Genomic DNA, 16442 nt, shown 5'->3' on the forward strand with positions numbered 1-16442 from the left:
GCTTATTCTTTGTTTGATTTTGGCACACAGCCTTTTTTATACTTACGTTTGTATTAGGTGACTCGAAGTAGCTGTAATTTAACAATTGCAATTTAACTTCCCACTAAGATGCCCGTCATCCAGCATTAGTGCTCCCTTCATCGTTCTTAGAATCTGTATCACATACAGTGTAACGTCCTCTATGTTCACGGTCCGAATTAGGCTTAAAGGAACTTAATTTTGGCTGCTGTGTTTACTTAATATCCAGGTGTGTGTCTGAGAGACTGTGAGACAGGTTTGCGGCCCGTGCACGGCGCACAGCGCTCCCACAAAGGCTGGAAGCGCGGCACATAACCTGCAGAACGCCACAGATCGTTTCCTGTGAAGGAGGTGAACTTTATTTTCTCTGCTTCTAGTGTTCTTCAAAAGTGGGTCAGCAGATGTTAGCGAGGGAGCGCGCGAGAGAAAGGGAGAGCGGAGTGTAGGAGGAGGAGGAGGAAGAAAACAGCCAAAGCAAACTGTTTGCGCTGCAGTGGAGGCCGCGCAGAGAGAGAGTGGGAGAGAGCTGCTTCTGCCGTGACGCTGGTACGAACGCTGCTCCTGGACCAGTGGACGTCGCACTCCCTACTTACTTATCATTAGGTGCATAAAACCCGTGTGCAGGTTCACAACTACGCGATCCCGAAGCCGCACGCAGGTTCTGATCATAATTTGTTGAAGGTAATAAGTTGAAGGTAATTATAGTCTGATGGAGAGCGACAGCAGACTGACGTTAGGAGCTTATAGTGCTGCATCATTAATCTGATCCCAATCATGATGTCAGCCTGTGAAATTAGGTAACTACACAAGGCCAGCATTTAATTAAACAAATATGTATGTGAGTGGACGTCACAGCCTGTATCCATTACTCCATTTTCTACGCCTCTAATACAGATGTGACCTCTCAGTCTCTATTAAAGCAGTGAACGGTGTTGTGGGATATTCTTGATGTGCAGTGTTAGCAGTTTAGCTCATGTGTCTCTGAATTTATGAACTTTCCAGGTTGCTAAAGAAATGATGCTATCACCTGACATGAGCAAATTAGCTCCCTTCAAGAGCCAAAGAAAACCAGAGGCGTGATGTTCAGCGCCAGAGAGGCCGGGTTCTCCCCCCAGTCATGTTTTTTTTTCCGTTTTCTAATGAGATCTTGTGTTGTTGTGCGCTTCATGCAGCTCAGTCGTAAGCTCAGTGTCAGCACAGGCCTGAAGAAACAAAGCCTTAAATATTGTTTGTTAGCATGGAGCAATAGCTGATAGTGATTATGATGCTAACATTAGAATACAGCCGCTGCGTAAACGTGGTGTAAATGCATCAGGCTTTGGTTGAAGGCGACTCCAAGCCCAAGAGCGGCCTCAGACAAACACGGACAAAGGAGGAAATGAAAATGAGACAACGTCTAACCTCAGGTCTCGACTTGAGGGTGATGATCTCAATAAGACCGCGTGGCTAAATAAAGATCTTACTAATTTCATCAGAATAAATTTCCAACTACTCTGCTTTTATTTCCCTAAAAAGTATGTGTTGCTTTCGCTGGGTTTTCTTTGTACTGACATGTTTTTTTTTGTTTGTTTTCCAGGCTCACACAACAGAGTGAACCAGTGTCCTGTTAATGAACATGGGTGCCTGGACCTGGATGTGTGTATCCACATGAGCAAACTGTGTGATGGAGTCCCTGATTGCTCCGACGGCTGGGATGAGGGGCCTCACTGCAGAGGTAATAAACAAACCCACAGTCACTCACAGCAGTTTCTGTATCTCCTTTGTCACATACAGTAGACGCGAGTGTCTCTGTGATGTGGCTCCTCCATGTCTTCCCCTCCATCACCATCCAGTGATCTCCAGCATTACGACCGTCGTACGTACCGTACGGCCCGCTTCAGACTCCGCCGCTACAGAAGAATTACTCGTTCTGTGGGAAAAAGTCATTAATTTATCAATCAACTCCACTATGTGTCCACCAATCCCTGCGGGGATGATGAGCATTCAGCCAGGATGCAACTGAGGGAGAAATCCTCAATCCTCATCAAATCCTCAGCTACTAATTAGAGATGACAGAAGAACGAGAAATGGAATACTTGGTTGTGTAGTGTTGGTCTTTGTTGCGGCAAACATCGTCCGCTTTCAGAAATCGCCGCATGGGCACATGTAGGTTTTCTGCAGCTCTGCCTGGAACTCATGACGTGCTCTTGTGTCGCGTGAATCATCCACGCTGCTCAGCGTAATCATCCACTTCCTGGAATGAGAATTCACTTCAAATCAAATCTTTACAATCAAAGTCTAAAGTCTGCGTGGAGCAAAGTCCAGGCTACTGCGCATCTATTCCAGTATCTGCCATGGCAAATATTAGTCATCTTATTATCGCTTTTAAGTTTTCATTGAGCAAAGTGAAAGGTCTTTGTTCATCATATCATTATTCAGCCAGAAAAACAGGAATGCTTCCTGGGCGGATTAAGGGGACAGTTGTACAGAGTGGGTGAGGGTGTTTGCTGTCCCACACACTGGTCATCACTACTGAACAGGCCTTTACACAACACAGTAGTGATGTCATCCAGTGGCAACATGCACTCCCTGTTCCCAAGGACACAAGTCCAGCTGTCCTCAGTGGGGCAGTGGTCAGCACACACCTACACCTTCATGTGCCTGTAATGCATCCACGCACTCCCAGTCGCATTCTTGCAAACACAGAGCCACATGCAAACATGCCAGCAGTGTGTCCACAACGTGTGGCATTGCTGTTTGTAGGCTCCCCTCTTCTCAGGAAAAGGCCTGGGCTTTCACAAGCATCCTTGTGTGTGCTTGTGCAAACTGCCAGGTTTTGCAAGTATACCTGGGAGCTGGTGTCTGAAAGCACACTTTGTCAGACAGTGTGCTCAAGTAATTCTGCCCGAGGTGTTGACAAGAGTGGTTAGATGGCGGACTGTAGCCTGGTAGGTGAGGCGGGGGTTTTATGTATTTTATCGGGCTCAAATCAATTTCCAGAGCATGTGTGAATGTGGGAATAGTCCATTCATTCAACCAGACTTAACCGGGTGGTGATACAGGCAACACGTCCCCCTTTGACCTATAACTAGTCACACTTGAGTCCCAAGTTTATTTTATTGTTTGATCCAAACTCAAAACAGCCTATTATTTGTATTCTTCCCAGATCATTAGCAGTTATATGGGTTTTACTTTCCTATGGCTAAAGGTTGGGTCTATTCATTGATCTGCAGGCCCCCGTTTGTCCTTTTTGTCGTTTGTGGGTGATGAGGCCTCTCTCAAAGAGCCACCTTTCTCTGAAGTGACTGATTAATAGGGGAGAGAAAAGAGGGTCATAACAATACTCCTGAGAACCTTCTGTTTGCCTCCCATCTCAAAGGGAACCCTGATAATTGCAGTGGCCTTTAGCTATTGTTTTATGCATTCATTGTGCCTTCATTGTCCTTCGTGTTCGACTAACCGTGGAATGAGAATTGGTCATAGGTTCCTTGAGGCTTCCTCTGGAAACGCACGTTTCCATCGGTGGTTTTGACCTAAATTCTTTTACTGTCTGTCTACCATTTAAGTTGTTGTTTAGAGTTTTACAGTCGGTCTTTCCCGCATCTAGAGATAACAGTGTTATTTGTTAACCTTTTCTGGGGCAGCAGCTGTGTTCTTTTACAGTGTGTGCACTTTGTACTACCTTGTGTGTGCGTTTGTGGGTCTCGGCGCCACGGCCAGCGTGCTGCCACTGTTTGGGACCACGGTATCTTTTGTTTGCTCATTTTCAAGTTGCTGCCCCGCTCGATTGCAAACAGTTCCTTTGCCCCGTTTAAGTAGCACACAAACAACTGCCAAAAACGCACTGCTCAGCCCTCCCATATACACCGTCGCCTCCTTTAAGCCTGATTGACTTTGACTAATCCAGCATTTAGCCTCAAACATTAAGCAGTTCACACATTAGAGCAGCTCACTTGTGCTTTGTGTTTGACTGCAAAACCAAACTGGTTTGTTTTTATGTCTCCTCTGCATCCATACAAAATCCAGAGCAGGATCAAGTAGACATATGTGCAGTAGCTGTGTAGGACCAGGGCTTCAGAAACAACCAGCCTGCTGCTGGAAGCAGACAGGTAATTTGGCTTCTGTCAGCTGCAGGTCCAGTTTAGAAGCATGTGTAGACATGCTCCAAACAGTGAGAGCACAAAGGCAGGAATGCCAGCGTCTCGCTTATACCTCACATTAGCATAGCCTGCTTCTGCTGTTAATATGTCGAAGCTCTTTATATAGAAGTTAGTCCGATTAGTTTTGTAACTACGTGCTGTTTCCCCGTTGCACCCGAGATGTCGTGGTCATGACCCTGTTCTAAACCACAATGTCCACTTTCATACATTTTCTCATAGACTGCCTGAAACCAAGAGCACTTATTCACCTCATCTTCCTCCTTTTGCCTGCCCACATTTTCCTCTTTCACTTGAACAGAGTCTTCCCCTGAAGACATATAGATTAGTGAAACTGAGGGCTGCCACCCATGCAGTGACCAGATCAATGGCTTTGGTGTGCTTGTTGAGGACTAAGGCCTCCACTGTGTTGTGTGTGATGTGTTTGCTTCGTTGATTAACCCTTGGTCAAATGTCCGACATGCTGCTGCACCTTGTTTGCTTAGAGCAGAAACTTTCTTGTGGCTTCTTTTGTACCCACTTCTTCCTGTGTTGTAAAATAACAAAAATCACAACACTTGTTTTTGTCTTGTGATTTTTTTCTCAACATATTTTTTTTGTTGTGTCTTTTTTTTGCCCTTTACATAATATCACAAGTACGTTAAGGTTGGAATAAGCCTATCATTATTTCCAACCCTAAAAATTACATCAAAGTACTTTTATTATTACATTACAACCAAAACTATTTTACGTTTTTTCAACAATTCTATTTACAAGATTTTGTGCTCATAAAACATGAAGCATGAATAATTACTGCAATATTTAAAAAAAAATATGTAACAGACACAGTATATGATGCATTCTTTATTTGATCCTGGCACAGCGGCATTCTGAGGCTAATTTAGCTTTCTAGTGGTCTGTCGTAACTCCCAGTGTGAGGCTTGGTGAATGGATTCGATATGGGCCACAGTGTTTGCCGCGGGGACTCTTCCTTTTAGTGGGACCACAACAAAAGGGTCATTGTCACACAGAAAGCCACAAGCTTTATATAATGAGGGCCCTTCACTGGCCCAGTCTCTGCTCCTCACAGACACGCTATCACCAGCTACTGTACACATGGGCCGTTCACCGCCTTTATTTCTATTTCTGCAGGATCTTTTTTATCTCTGTTATTTACAGTTTTATGATATCAGTGTTTACGCCACAGTGTTTAAAAAGAAATCAGTTTAAGCCGTGTCCATCCAGGGGTTGGGTCTCAGAGCCTAGAGCCTAGTTCCTCTGTCTGGTGAAGCACCATCATTCACAGTTTCTTGGACTCGAAGAAAGACCTCGCTGCATCACAACCTATGATTAGCAGCCTACAAGGGCTTCCCTTCCCACAATTATCCTGCATGTACATGCACACCAAAGCGAGCATGGTGGGGGGATGTGTGGATGCCCCTCTTTCATTTGCTGCCAAAATGATGTGCCCCAAAGTTCCCTCGGGCGGGAAAAGGGGGGCCTCCAACGCGTGCACGTTCAGATCACCTGTCAGCTTCATACACAAGAGAACAAACACCCACATGCACCCGCATCACATTATGGGATTTAACAATAGGTCTCGCTAAATAATGCCACGGGATGTAGATTAACATTAGAAACCTGATGAAGTATGCAATTACCTAAATAGGTTAAATGAAGCTGCCGTAGTGTTTTTGTTTTCCAGGCTTTTGAAAAGCTTCTGACTTGTACATCCCTCCAATCCTATCAGCCCACACAGTATGTAACATTGCCTGTTTTTCTCTGTTTCAGAGCATGCACCAGATTGTGCCTCACAGAGCTGCCAGTTTCACTGTGCTGTGACTCATGATGGGCCCAAGTGCTACTGTGGCAGTGGCTATGAGGTTGCGGCGGATGGAAAGACATGTAAAGGTGAGTGGGTGCTTTGGCATTGGATGGGATTTATTTTAGTTTGGCCAAAGCAGCACTAAAAGTAATCATCTAATTACTCCGGCTTTCTGCTTACTGGCTCAGATTTGTGTGGGGCAGCGTGTAGAGACACTTTAGATCTTTTTTATCAGACCACTTGCCTCGAGGTAGGAGATAATTGCATGCTACAGGGTTTGGTGGAAAGCTGTGAATAAGTGCTGTATAATTAGCATGAATTTTGTCGCTGACTGTGTCTTGTAGATTTCAACGAGTGCGGCGTGTATGGGACGTGCAGTCAGACGTGCACAAACACAGAGGGCTCCTACACCTGCAGCTGTGTGGAGGGCTACCTGCTGCAGCCTGACAACCGCTCCTGCAAAGCCAAAAATGGTGAGTGCACCTCCACAATAAACTGAGACTGGGGATGCAGTTCCTTGCTGTATTATGTCAGATTACGACAGCTTCATGACATGTTATAGGTGATTATACGACTATCTCCTGCTTATTTGGCGTCTCCTTCATCTTTCAAAGTGCCCGTGGATCGTCTGCCTATGCTGCTGATCGCTAACCTGCTTGACATCCGCTGCACCTCTCTAAGCGGCTCCACTTCCCGCCTGCCCTCCATCCCCACCAAGCAGACCATGGCCATGGACTTCATCTATGCAGAGGAGACGGTCTGCTGGATCGATGTGGGCGACACCCCTGCTGCCACTCAGCTCAAGTGCGCCAGCATCCCAGACCTCAAGACCGTCACTAACATCCGTACCATCAACATCTCCCTCAGCCTGCACCGTGAGTACCAGTTACTGATATACATGAGACAAAGCGGATGTGCTCATCTGTGTTGAATGGTGTCCATAAAGGCACAGGAGCAGTGGTCATGTTGTCAGGTGTCCGCTTCTTCGTTTGAAATTTCTGCACTTTGCCTCAGGAATCAAATGGTCAACCTCTGCATTTGTCAGCTCAGACTACGTTACACGTGAAGCAGCCTCATGTCTTAAACCAGCTCATACCGGCATAAAAGTGCTAAGCAGAAATGCTGAATCAAGCTTTATTTCTTTGAATGGCTTGTCTTTAAAGAACAGAGGCGTCCTGACAAACCACTAAATCATCCAATAGAGGCAGCTTGTGTGCCGCTGACGCTTGCGGCGATACGATACATATAAGGCTGCCAGCATGACTCCAGGCATTAGTTCAGTCATTCCTTGACAGGCAAATAGCAAACCACTGCATGGCTTGATGTATGTACTGGCCCAGGGCTTATGTTTAATGCATTGGAATTAATTTCCATATATTACATTTACATCACTGGATTACAGAATGATGACATTTAGCATTAGGTATTCACGGAAACATATTATCCATGTGGGATTCATATCAAAGCTGCAGCTAGAATGATTTAAAATAGACTAACTGCAGGCTGCTAGCATAAAAAGTAAGTACACATGATCAGAGTTAATTCATAGTCAAGAATTTTCAGATGACGACTGTTGCACCTCACGAACAGTGTCAGCCAACAGGCAAACAAGTCCGACATGCATCACAAACAGCCTGTTTAAGTTTCAAAACCTGCCAAAACATGTGAGGTCTGATAAACAGGTGTGACACAGCAGCTTTACACATTGGTCTACTACAGAGTTTAAGCCACTAGATAGTGTTAATATTGAAGATAGTGCTGCTGGAAGCAGGATGTGTTTACGTGGTTTATGAAAAAGTTATGGGACTTATGCAACCCTCCCTAACTCAAACACACACACATCTTAGTCATATAATGTTGACATATAATTCATCACTGATTACTAGTCTGACAAGGCTTTTTTTTATTCACCTGGCTGACAGAGGCGAACACGGACAGAAATCTAGACAAAACATAAAAGTGAAGGTGTGGGTTTGTGGTGTGTGTGTGCATAGGTGTGAGTGTGGGAAGCGTTCCCTTGAGAACTAGCCCCGAGCTTGAACGGCAGACGTGAACAAAACAAGCGCAGCAGCCCTGTGTTCACATCCTGAAATGTGGCACACAAAACCTGCAGCGTGGTTAGATCTCGTGTCTGACTTCACATGGAGCTTGTGTAACGGCCGCCACCGTTCTCGGCCACGCAGAGCAGAGACCGGGGCGCCCGCTGAATCCTGGCGTTGATTTACTGCAGCGATCCCAGCTCACCTAAATGGAGGAGAGGGGTGGAAGAGAGATGGAGCAGACGAGATTGATAACATGACAGGGGGAGAGGGAAGCTGGTGATTTGCTGATATGCTGTTGCTTGCCTTGGAGAAGTGTGTGTGTGTGTGTGTGTGTGTGTGTGTGTGTGTGTGTGTGTGTGTGTGTGTGTGTGTGTGTGTGTGTGTGTGTGTGTGTGTGTGTGTGTGTGTGTGCGCGTGTGTGCGTGTGCGCGTGTGCGCGTGTGCGCGTGTGCGTGTGTGTGTGTGTGTGTGCGTGCAGATGGTATTTACATTCTTCTGTTAGGTTATGTCAGCTTGAACAGCCTCTACATTCCTCTGGCCGTCTCTGGTCCTGTCTAGTCAGGTCACACACACATGAACCCAGATACCGTTGGTCCATGCACCATTACTTAGTCACATATTACCTTTTATTAATTTATTAATTTTCATATCCCATGTGAGTTAACTCTGTAATGTGCAACGGCTCCTTTGCTCCCAGCATATACACGCATGTTTGATTAGAAGTTAGCTCTTTGTTTATAAACATTCTGTGAGCATAAAGTTTCTTCTTCATTTTTATTTGAAAGATTTCAGCTGCTTAATTGTTTGGAACGTCCTGCTTACTATGCACCAAATGTTTTCACTGGGACAATAGTCTCAGCTGAAACCAGTATAGCGATCTACTACAGAATCGTAGTACAGAGATTTAGCTAAGTACGACATCTGGGTATCATCTGAAGATTTGCCTAGAGATCAACCTAATATTAGTTATGTAATAATCTAATGTGATTAAATGACTATTGGTCTTAATGGCCATTTATTTTACAGGGTTTGCAGTGGAGATTTAAAGACATTTTCAGTTTTTATTTGATTCTTTTGAGTGAGTTTAAAAGCGTTATTAATTTTAGATATGATGTTTCACCTTCACTGGTGAAACTGTCCAGTCTTGTCTGTTCATATTCTGCCTCTCATGAGTCACAGAGGGAGTGAACAGGAGGAACATTTTCTTTGTAACGGCAGTTGAATTGTGATTGATTGATGTAATGACTTTCAACTGTGATAAGAAATGCAGAAGTAGATTTAAGATCAGTCAAAGCCATTTACTACTTTAGCTTTAAAGTGAAAGTTGGGTCGTTTACAGTTTTCTCCAGGTTTTGCTGTTATCGAGCAGGGCTCAGGTGCAGTGCTAAAAAATATTTCAAACAGTGGGATTGACCATAGATGTTTTGGACTGGAGGTGGGGAGAGCATTGAGCTAAACATGTAGAGGTTCATGCAGGGGAAGATTTATAGCTTGTTGGATCCTGAGGGAGAGGAATGAACATGTAGACGAGGGTTCCAGATGTGACCTGCCGTGTGTGCATGTGCGGTTCCTCAACTGAGATGATAAAAGAAAAGTAGAGTCTACCGGATCATCCTCTACACCCCCCAAGTGGAACTCCACAGGGGGCCGTCATGTGCCCAGCATTCAGTACTCCTTTCTGTGTCTTTCTTGCATTTGTTCTTAATAAATTCTACCTAATAACACATGGCTAACATGGTGTTCGCTCTCTGCATTGCAGGATTTGGCAGTGGGCTGCCTGGGTTTGCTGTCTTTTAAATAGAGGTCATGTGCCAATGTATTACCTAAGTTTTAAAACTGATCTCTTGAGAGGTAAAATAGAGGATTTCTGCATAGATTAACATGGCACATGTAGCCATATAGAAATCTCCTCTTTTATGCTCAGGCATAAATACATTGTAGTAATACTCCCTCATACTTAGAAATGGGGGAAATAACATTAAAGTACTGCTCTTTAGAGTGTAGGCGCTAGTGTGAAGAAGTTAATTGGCTGTGGCCCTGTATGTAAATATCTGTGCTCCCTGTGGAGAGCGTGTGTGTCGGCAGTACGACCTCCCCGGTTTGCGATATTTTTCCTCAGAAGAGTGTGAGCTGGCAGGTGTCGGGGGCAGGAAGTGAGCCGGGGCTGTGAGGGCAGGGCTGTTAAACGGAGAGAATTGGTGGGTTCTTTCAGTTTCCCAGCAAACTTTCCACTTACCAGAAACTGAATGAGCGCGGACGTCAGTAGACTGGCTGGCTCTCTGGATTAGGGGCTTCACCAGTTTGGGGCTGTTACACAACGCAATAGTCACAGGATTGCACAACTCGCTCTCTATTCTTTATGAGTCTAATCAATGCCTTGTGCGGCGAGGCTTCCAGCTGGATGACTTTGGAGAAGCATGGCTTTCGAGCTGACACCAGTGGGAGTATCACTGTTGACACAGCTCCGTGACAAACTTTTTTCTTTGTCAGAATTTTAGGTCTGTTTTTTGTGAAATCCTGCACTGTTTTCACTCCCTTTCTTTTCTTAAGAGTCTCATTTTTTTTAAAGGTCATATATTTAGAGTTATGGCGACTACCATTGCCAGTTTTCAGTAAATATTTCCAGCGTTGTGGGGTGTCAGTACTTAATGTTCTGTGTTTCTTGTCTGACCCCTGATCCAGTCCCCTCCCACGGTTTCTCATTTTCTCTCCCAATTTGGCTGTTGTTCTATACTGCAAATCCCACGTAGGCCTTTTGAAGGTCTGTGTGTTTGGGAGGTGGGTTGGGTCGGTTTCTACACTGGGGCCTGTGTGATGTATATGTGCCCTGGACCTGACTTTGAATCTCACTGTGAGCAGCGTGGTAGTTGTTGTTGTTGGCTCCAGTGCAAATGTTTGGGACAGGATGACAGAAGGCTTTCTGTCAGTGGTATACTGTATGGCCCACACCTGTTCCCAGCATCGAGCCCCCCTCTTAATCAAGTGCAAAGACACCTGTGGTCACTTTGATAGTAAGTGTGTTAGTGCGACGCCTGCGTGGTGCTGTTTGCAAAGGAAGTGCTGTAGCAGCTGTTAAAACACAAGAATGTATGTATCTTCAAGCTCACCGCCCTCATGCCCACAGCTGGGTCTGGCTGTGTCCTAGGACCTCACCCACTCCTTCCTACAGCTGAGACTCCCCAGGGGGTCATGCTGTAAATGTTATGAGTACTAGCTGTTAAATCTGTATTCCTGGGAGTGTGTATACTATGGAAGCCTCCATCAGCAAAATAGTAAAGCTGAATAAATAGGTTCACAAAGCAGTTACAGCAGTTTCAGTGAGTAGCAGTGATGCTGTAGCCTTATTTTTCTCTTCTGATGTGTGTTGTCCCATCTTTGTTGAATTCTGTGCGCTGTCCTATCACACGCTGGTAACTGACACTCTGTTTAAAGTTTTCTGTAAACAAAATAGAAATCATACTAACAAATGACTCGTCTGAAGGTCTGTTTTCTATGAGTCTGCTCTGTTCCCCCCAGATGTGGAGCAGATGGCTATTGACTGGCTGACCGGAAACTTCTACTTTGTGGACGATGTGGACGACCGGGTGTTTGTCTGCAACAAGAACGGCCAGACATGTGTGACCCTGCTGGACCAAGAGCTGTACAACCCTAAAGGCATCGCCTTGGACCCAACTATGGGGTGGGTACTTCCCTTCAGGCTTCTTGACCTAAAGGAACCCTAAAGTACATTTTTAGCAACGGCTCAGGGGAAAATCTTGTGATCAGACAACATGCTGACACTTCCTCCAGCTGGAAACCTAATGAAACCTAGACAAGTACTGGAGCATGAACTCTTTATGAAGTCTAGTTCACTGTTTTAGGTTCCTGGCACAGACAAAACAGTATCCCATCAACTTCCTTTGTCCAAACTTTCAGTTCCCCTTCAGACAAAAATAAAATTAAATCCCTTATAACGAGTTAATGAAATTACTAAACGGACTCTTTTCCTTTCTTTAATTCAATGGTCTTGTCTCTTACACCATCTTTATCTTTCCTAACCCGTTTCCCCGTCTTTTTCTGCTACAGCAAATTATTCTTCACAGACTATGGGACTACACCAAGAGTGGACCGCTGCGACATGGATGGGCAGAACCGCACCAAACTGGTGGACAGTAAGATCGTCTTCCCGCATGGCATCACCCTGGACCTGGTCAACCGGCTGGTGTACTGGGCTGACGCCTACCTGGACTACATTGAAGTGGTCGACTATGAGGGCAAAAACCGACACACCATCATCCAGGGTCTGCTGGTGAGGTTTGAAGCATCGACGCATAGATGTATCTGACTGTAGACGGTCTGCCCCGTCTAGCGATAGGTCCTTTTCATTGCCTTGATTGATATTACTTAAAGAGTTTTATTTTCCTGGCTGGCGCTTCTCTAAACATATTAGTGTGTCCCCTGTGAATCTTGGCTCGCGCTTATAGAGGAGTAATGATCTTAATGAAATCAGGAGAGTGGATGGGAGGTAGTGTTTGTGCCTGTGTGTGACAGAGAGCTAGGGGGAGGTAATGGGAACCCAGCCCATACGTCTTTCTCACGCTAGAAAAGAATGTAAATGTTGTTCGCCTCTTTCTCATCGTTTTATTTTTTTAAATATTTCACACTACAGATTGAGCACCTGTACGGACTGACTGTATTTGAGAACTACCTGTATGCCACGAACTCGGACGAAGGCAACCTCAACCCCAAGACGAGCGTGATCCGAGTGAACCGCTTCAACAGCTCCGACTTCCAGGTGGTGACGCGAGTAGACCGCGGAGCCGCGCTGCACGTGTACCACCAGAGGAGGCAACCTCAAGGTGCAAGTCACGGCTTAGCTGACTCATCTGATCCCTGTCCCTTCAAAACATTTACGCTTACAAGAGTGTTGTGTTTGTTCCTCCTCCTCTCTTAGTGCGCAGTCATGCATGTGCGCTGGACCAGTTTCAGAATCCTGGAGGTTGTTCTGACATCTGTCTGCTGAGCAACAGCCACAAGACCCGTACCTGCCGCTGCCGCTCTGGGTTCAGCCTGGGCAACGATGGCAAGTCCTGCAAGAGTAAGTATCAAGACTGAGGGCAAAAATGGTTTGACAAAGACAATCCGTATCCCATTAGTTTTAGCAGACGTAATGGATGATGACAGTAAAGGTGGTTATAATAGACCTGACGTGTTTTTCGTCTGTCTATAGAACCAGAGCACGAGTTGTTTTTGGTGTACGGCAAAGGTCGTCCTGGAATCATCAGAGGCATGGACATGAATGCTAAGGTGCCTGATGAGTACATGATACCCATAGAGAACCTGATGAACCCCAGAGCTTTGGATTTTCACGCTGCCAGTGAATTCATCTACTTCGCTGACGCCACCAGCTACATTATAGGCCGGCAGAAGATAGACGGCACAGAGAGAGATACCATACTGAAAGAGGGTAAGGATTAAAGGATACCTTTATGCAGGAGTCTGGTTACTATTGCTACTAATCAAACAGTGTCTAACTACTATGACCAGTAGTCGGGATTTAGTAGAATTTCTCTTCATTATCCTGAATTTTTCACGCCGGCTTTTGCTTATCTCAGGCATCCACACAGTGGAGGGCATAGCCGTAGACTGGATTGGCGGTAATCTCTACTGGACAGACGATGGTCCTAAGAAGACTATCAGTGTTGCCAAGCTGGAGAAGGCTTCACAGACCCGCAAGACTCTAATTGAGGGAAAGATGAGTCATCCTCGTGCCATTGTGGTTGACCCACAGAATGGGTGAGAAACTGGGGGGGGGGGGTTTCCTCATTAAAGATAGTTTGACTATACAGCTACAATATTTTGGTGCAGCAGTGGGAGAGGATGGTAGTTGGTGCCTGTGTTGCTTGTGTAGATTGTTGTTGTGCTCTGTGGTAACATTGGTGAGTTTTCAGGGGACTTATCTGGAAAAGCCCCTTTGTTTACTGGGGAGCCTGAAAAGTCAAGCCTTTATTTTGACACGTTCAGCCCCCACAAGATGTTTTCATCTCGCATTCCTTTTCAACTTAGCAATATCTCCTCTCGCCTTCCAGATGGATGTACTGGACTGACTGGGAGGAAGATCCCACGGAGAGCAACCGAGGCAAGATCAAGAAAGCTTGGATGGACGGTTCACATCATCAGGTTTTTCTAACCAGCAAGACAGTGCTGTGGCCGAACGGGTTGAGTCTGGACATTCCCCAGGGCATCCTGTACTGGGTGGATGCGTACTACGACCGGATTGAGTTGGTTTACCTTAACACCACTGAGCGCAAGGTTGGTGAGGACGTGGAATATGTTTAGAGGCCAATGTGAATTGACAGGAAGGATTCAAATCTCTGCTGTCCGTCAACAGGTGGTGTACGAGGGCCAGGAGCTTAACCACGCTTTCGGCATATGTCACTACAAGCATTTCCTCTTTTGGAATGAGTACCGTGGAGGAAGCATCTATAAACTGGACCAGGCCACTAAGACGGTCACATTACTCCGCAATGAGAGGCCTCCTATCTTTGAGATCAGAGTGTACGATGCACACCAGCAGCAAGGTTCGTCTGCAATGTCCAGATTTAAATGACATTAAAGTATGAAATTAGGATCCAGATTCATGTAATTCCTGTCTTCAATCGGTCTTGTGTTTTCATTTTAACAGGCACCAACAAATGCCGGTATAATAATGGCGGCTGTAGCAGCCTGTGCCTTGCTGTCCCTCACGGCAGGTCCTGCGCATGTGCTGACGACCAAATCCTGGATGTGGACAATGTCACCTGCAAAGGTACGCGGGCAAAGTTCCAGCAGAGCATAGCAACATTTTAGTTTCCTGAAAGACTGAAACTGACACCGAGGCTTTTTGTTTGTGGTGCCTCGTTGTTGTCTCAATGGCCCATCTGTTTCTGCTGCGACCCCTGATCTCATCTCCAGTCAACCCCTCCTACGTGCCTCCGCCCCAGTGCCAGCCAGGGGAGTTCGCCTGCAAGAACAACCGCTGCATCCAAGAGCGCTGGAAATGCGATGGGGACAACGATTGTCTGGACAACAGCGATGAGTCACCTGACCTGTGTCGTAAGTGTGCCGCCTGATTGTTATGGTTACGCAGCAACACGGAATAACAAAAAGTCTCTGAGCTGAGACCAAGTGACAGGCGTTTCCGAAGTTGTGTCCGTCTGTGCATGTGGCTGTAATTTCTCTGGCCGCTTTCTCATCAGGCAGTGAGAGTCAGAGACTCGTATTTGTTTTTGATGCTCTACTTTTCACTACCATGTTGTACTTAAGGGATTACAGGATTATGCAGCTGGATGATATCAAATACAGAAGCATAAGTCAAGTGCTGTGGCGGATGTTTTTTAAAAATTAGGACTAAACTATACTGGTTTTGTGTTTTTCTTTCTCAGACCAGCACACCTGCCCAGCTGACCGATTCAAATGCCAGAACAACCGCTGCATCCCACTGCGCTGGCTGTGTGATGGAGACAATGACTGTGGCAACGATGAAGACGAATCCAACACGACATGTTCTGGTATCTACAATGTTGGAGCTCGTTGTGCTTTTTAGAGCAATTCAGACTTTCTGAAATATAGTGACTTTCACTTGACTACAGTGAGTGGACAATTTTTGGGGCTCTAGCTATTTTTAGGCGTTGGTCTGTGAGGTGCAGGCCTTCTTTAGCTGTGATGTTAATCTAAGCTTCAAAGCTGAGCGAGAGATATCGTTAAATAAAGGAGAACTTTTTATAGCCCATTGTGGTTTTTCTCCTGCCAGCTCGCACATGCCCACCAAACCAGTACCCCTGTGCCAGTGGGCGCTGCATCCCTATCTCCTGGAAATGCGACCTGGACGATGACTGTGGAGACCGCTCTGATGAGACAGACTCCTGTGGTGAGTGCTTCCTGCTAGTTCGTGTGGTTGTTTTCACTTAAACAGAGGTTCTTTTCATTAATACATGGCTTCTCCTCCCAGCTTACCCAACCTGCTTCCCGCTGACCCAGTTCACCTGTGCCAATGGCCGCTGCATCAACATCAACTGGCGCTGTGACAACGGTGCGTATCATCTGCCGAGGCTTCGCCTTCAGGTTTCGCCTTTTGACTGAGGTCTGTTGTGTCGTGTACAGACAACGACTGCGGGGACAACAGCGATGAAGCCGGCTGCAGCCACTCCTGCTCCAGCGTCCAGTTCAAATGTAACAGTGGCCGCTGCATCCCAGAATACTGGACCTGTGACGGCGACAACGACTGTGGAGACTACAGTGATGAAACTCACGCCAACTGTACCAACCAGGGTGGGGAACCATACAGCCCATAATAATCTACTAAACTATATATTTTATTTCACTATGTTTGCATGTTGATATTTTAATTGTCAAGAGCTTGTCATGAGGAAGTCTGGCTTTTCCTCCCCCCTGTCCTGTTTCCTGGGCTTGTCATGTCTTTGC

The 16442-nt window shown here is 45.9% G+C and overlaps 1 protein-coding gene across 4 annotated transcripts in view; it reads left to right on the forward strand.

The window, feature by feature from the left end:
• Positions 1–16442, forward strand: part of lrp1ab (low density lipoprotein receptor-related protein 1Ab) — a 64387-nt gene that overhangs the window by 15687 nt on the left and 32258 nt on the right. For all 4 annotated transcript variants that reach the window (XM_029157402.3, XM_029157404.3, XM_029157403.3 and 1 more), the window contains exons 3-20: positions 1595–1732; positions 5925–6044; positions 6303–6431; positions 6573–6833; positions 11517–11679; positions 12066–12288; positions 12649–12838; positions 12934–13077; positions 13210–13446; positions 13595–13775; positions 14069–14291; positions 14371–14560; positions 14665–14787; positions 14934–15074; positions 15404–15529; positions 15772–15888; positions 15970–16050; positions 16122–16289. In XM_029157402.3, coding sequence (XP_029013235.1) covers positions 1595–1732; positions 5925–6044; positions 6303–6431; positions 6573–6833; positions 11517–11679; positions 12066–12288; positions 12649–12838; positions 12934–13077; positions 13210–13446; positions 13595–13775; positions 14069–14291; positions 14371–14560; positions 14665–14787; positions 14934–15074; positions 15404–15529; positions 15772–15888; positions 15970–16050; positions 16122–16289 — 2955 coding nt within the window. The remainder of the gene's footprint in view (positions 1–1594; positions 1733–5924; positions 6045–6302; positions 6432–6572; positions 6834–11516; positions 11680–12065; positions 12289–12648; positions 12839–12933; positions 13078–13209; positions 13447–13594; positions 13776–14068; positions 14292–14370; positions 14561–14664; positions 14788–14933; positions 15075–15403; positions 15530–15771; positions 15889–15969; positions 16051–16121; positions 16290–16442) is intronic.

The sequence above is a fragment of the Betta splendens genome, chromosome 7, assembly GCF_900634795.4.
Source record: "Betta splendens chromosome 7, fBetSpl5.4, whole genome shotgun sequence".
NCBI classification, from domain to species: Eukaryota; Metazoa; Chordata; class Actinopteri; order Anabantiformes; family Osphronemidae; genus Betta; species Betta splendens.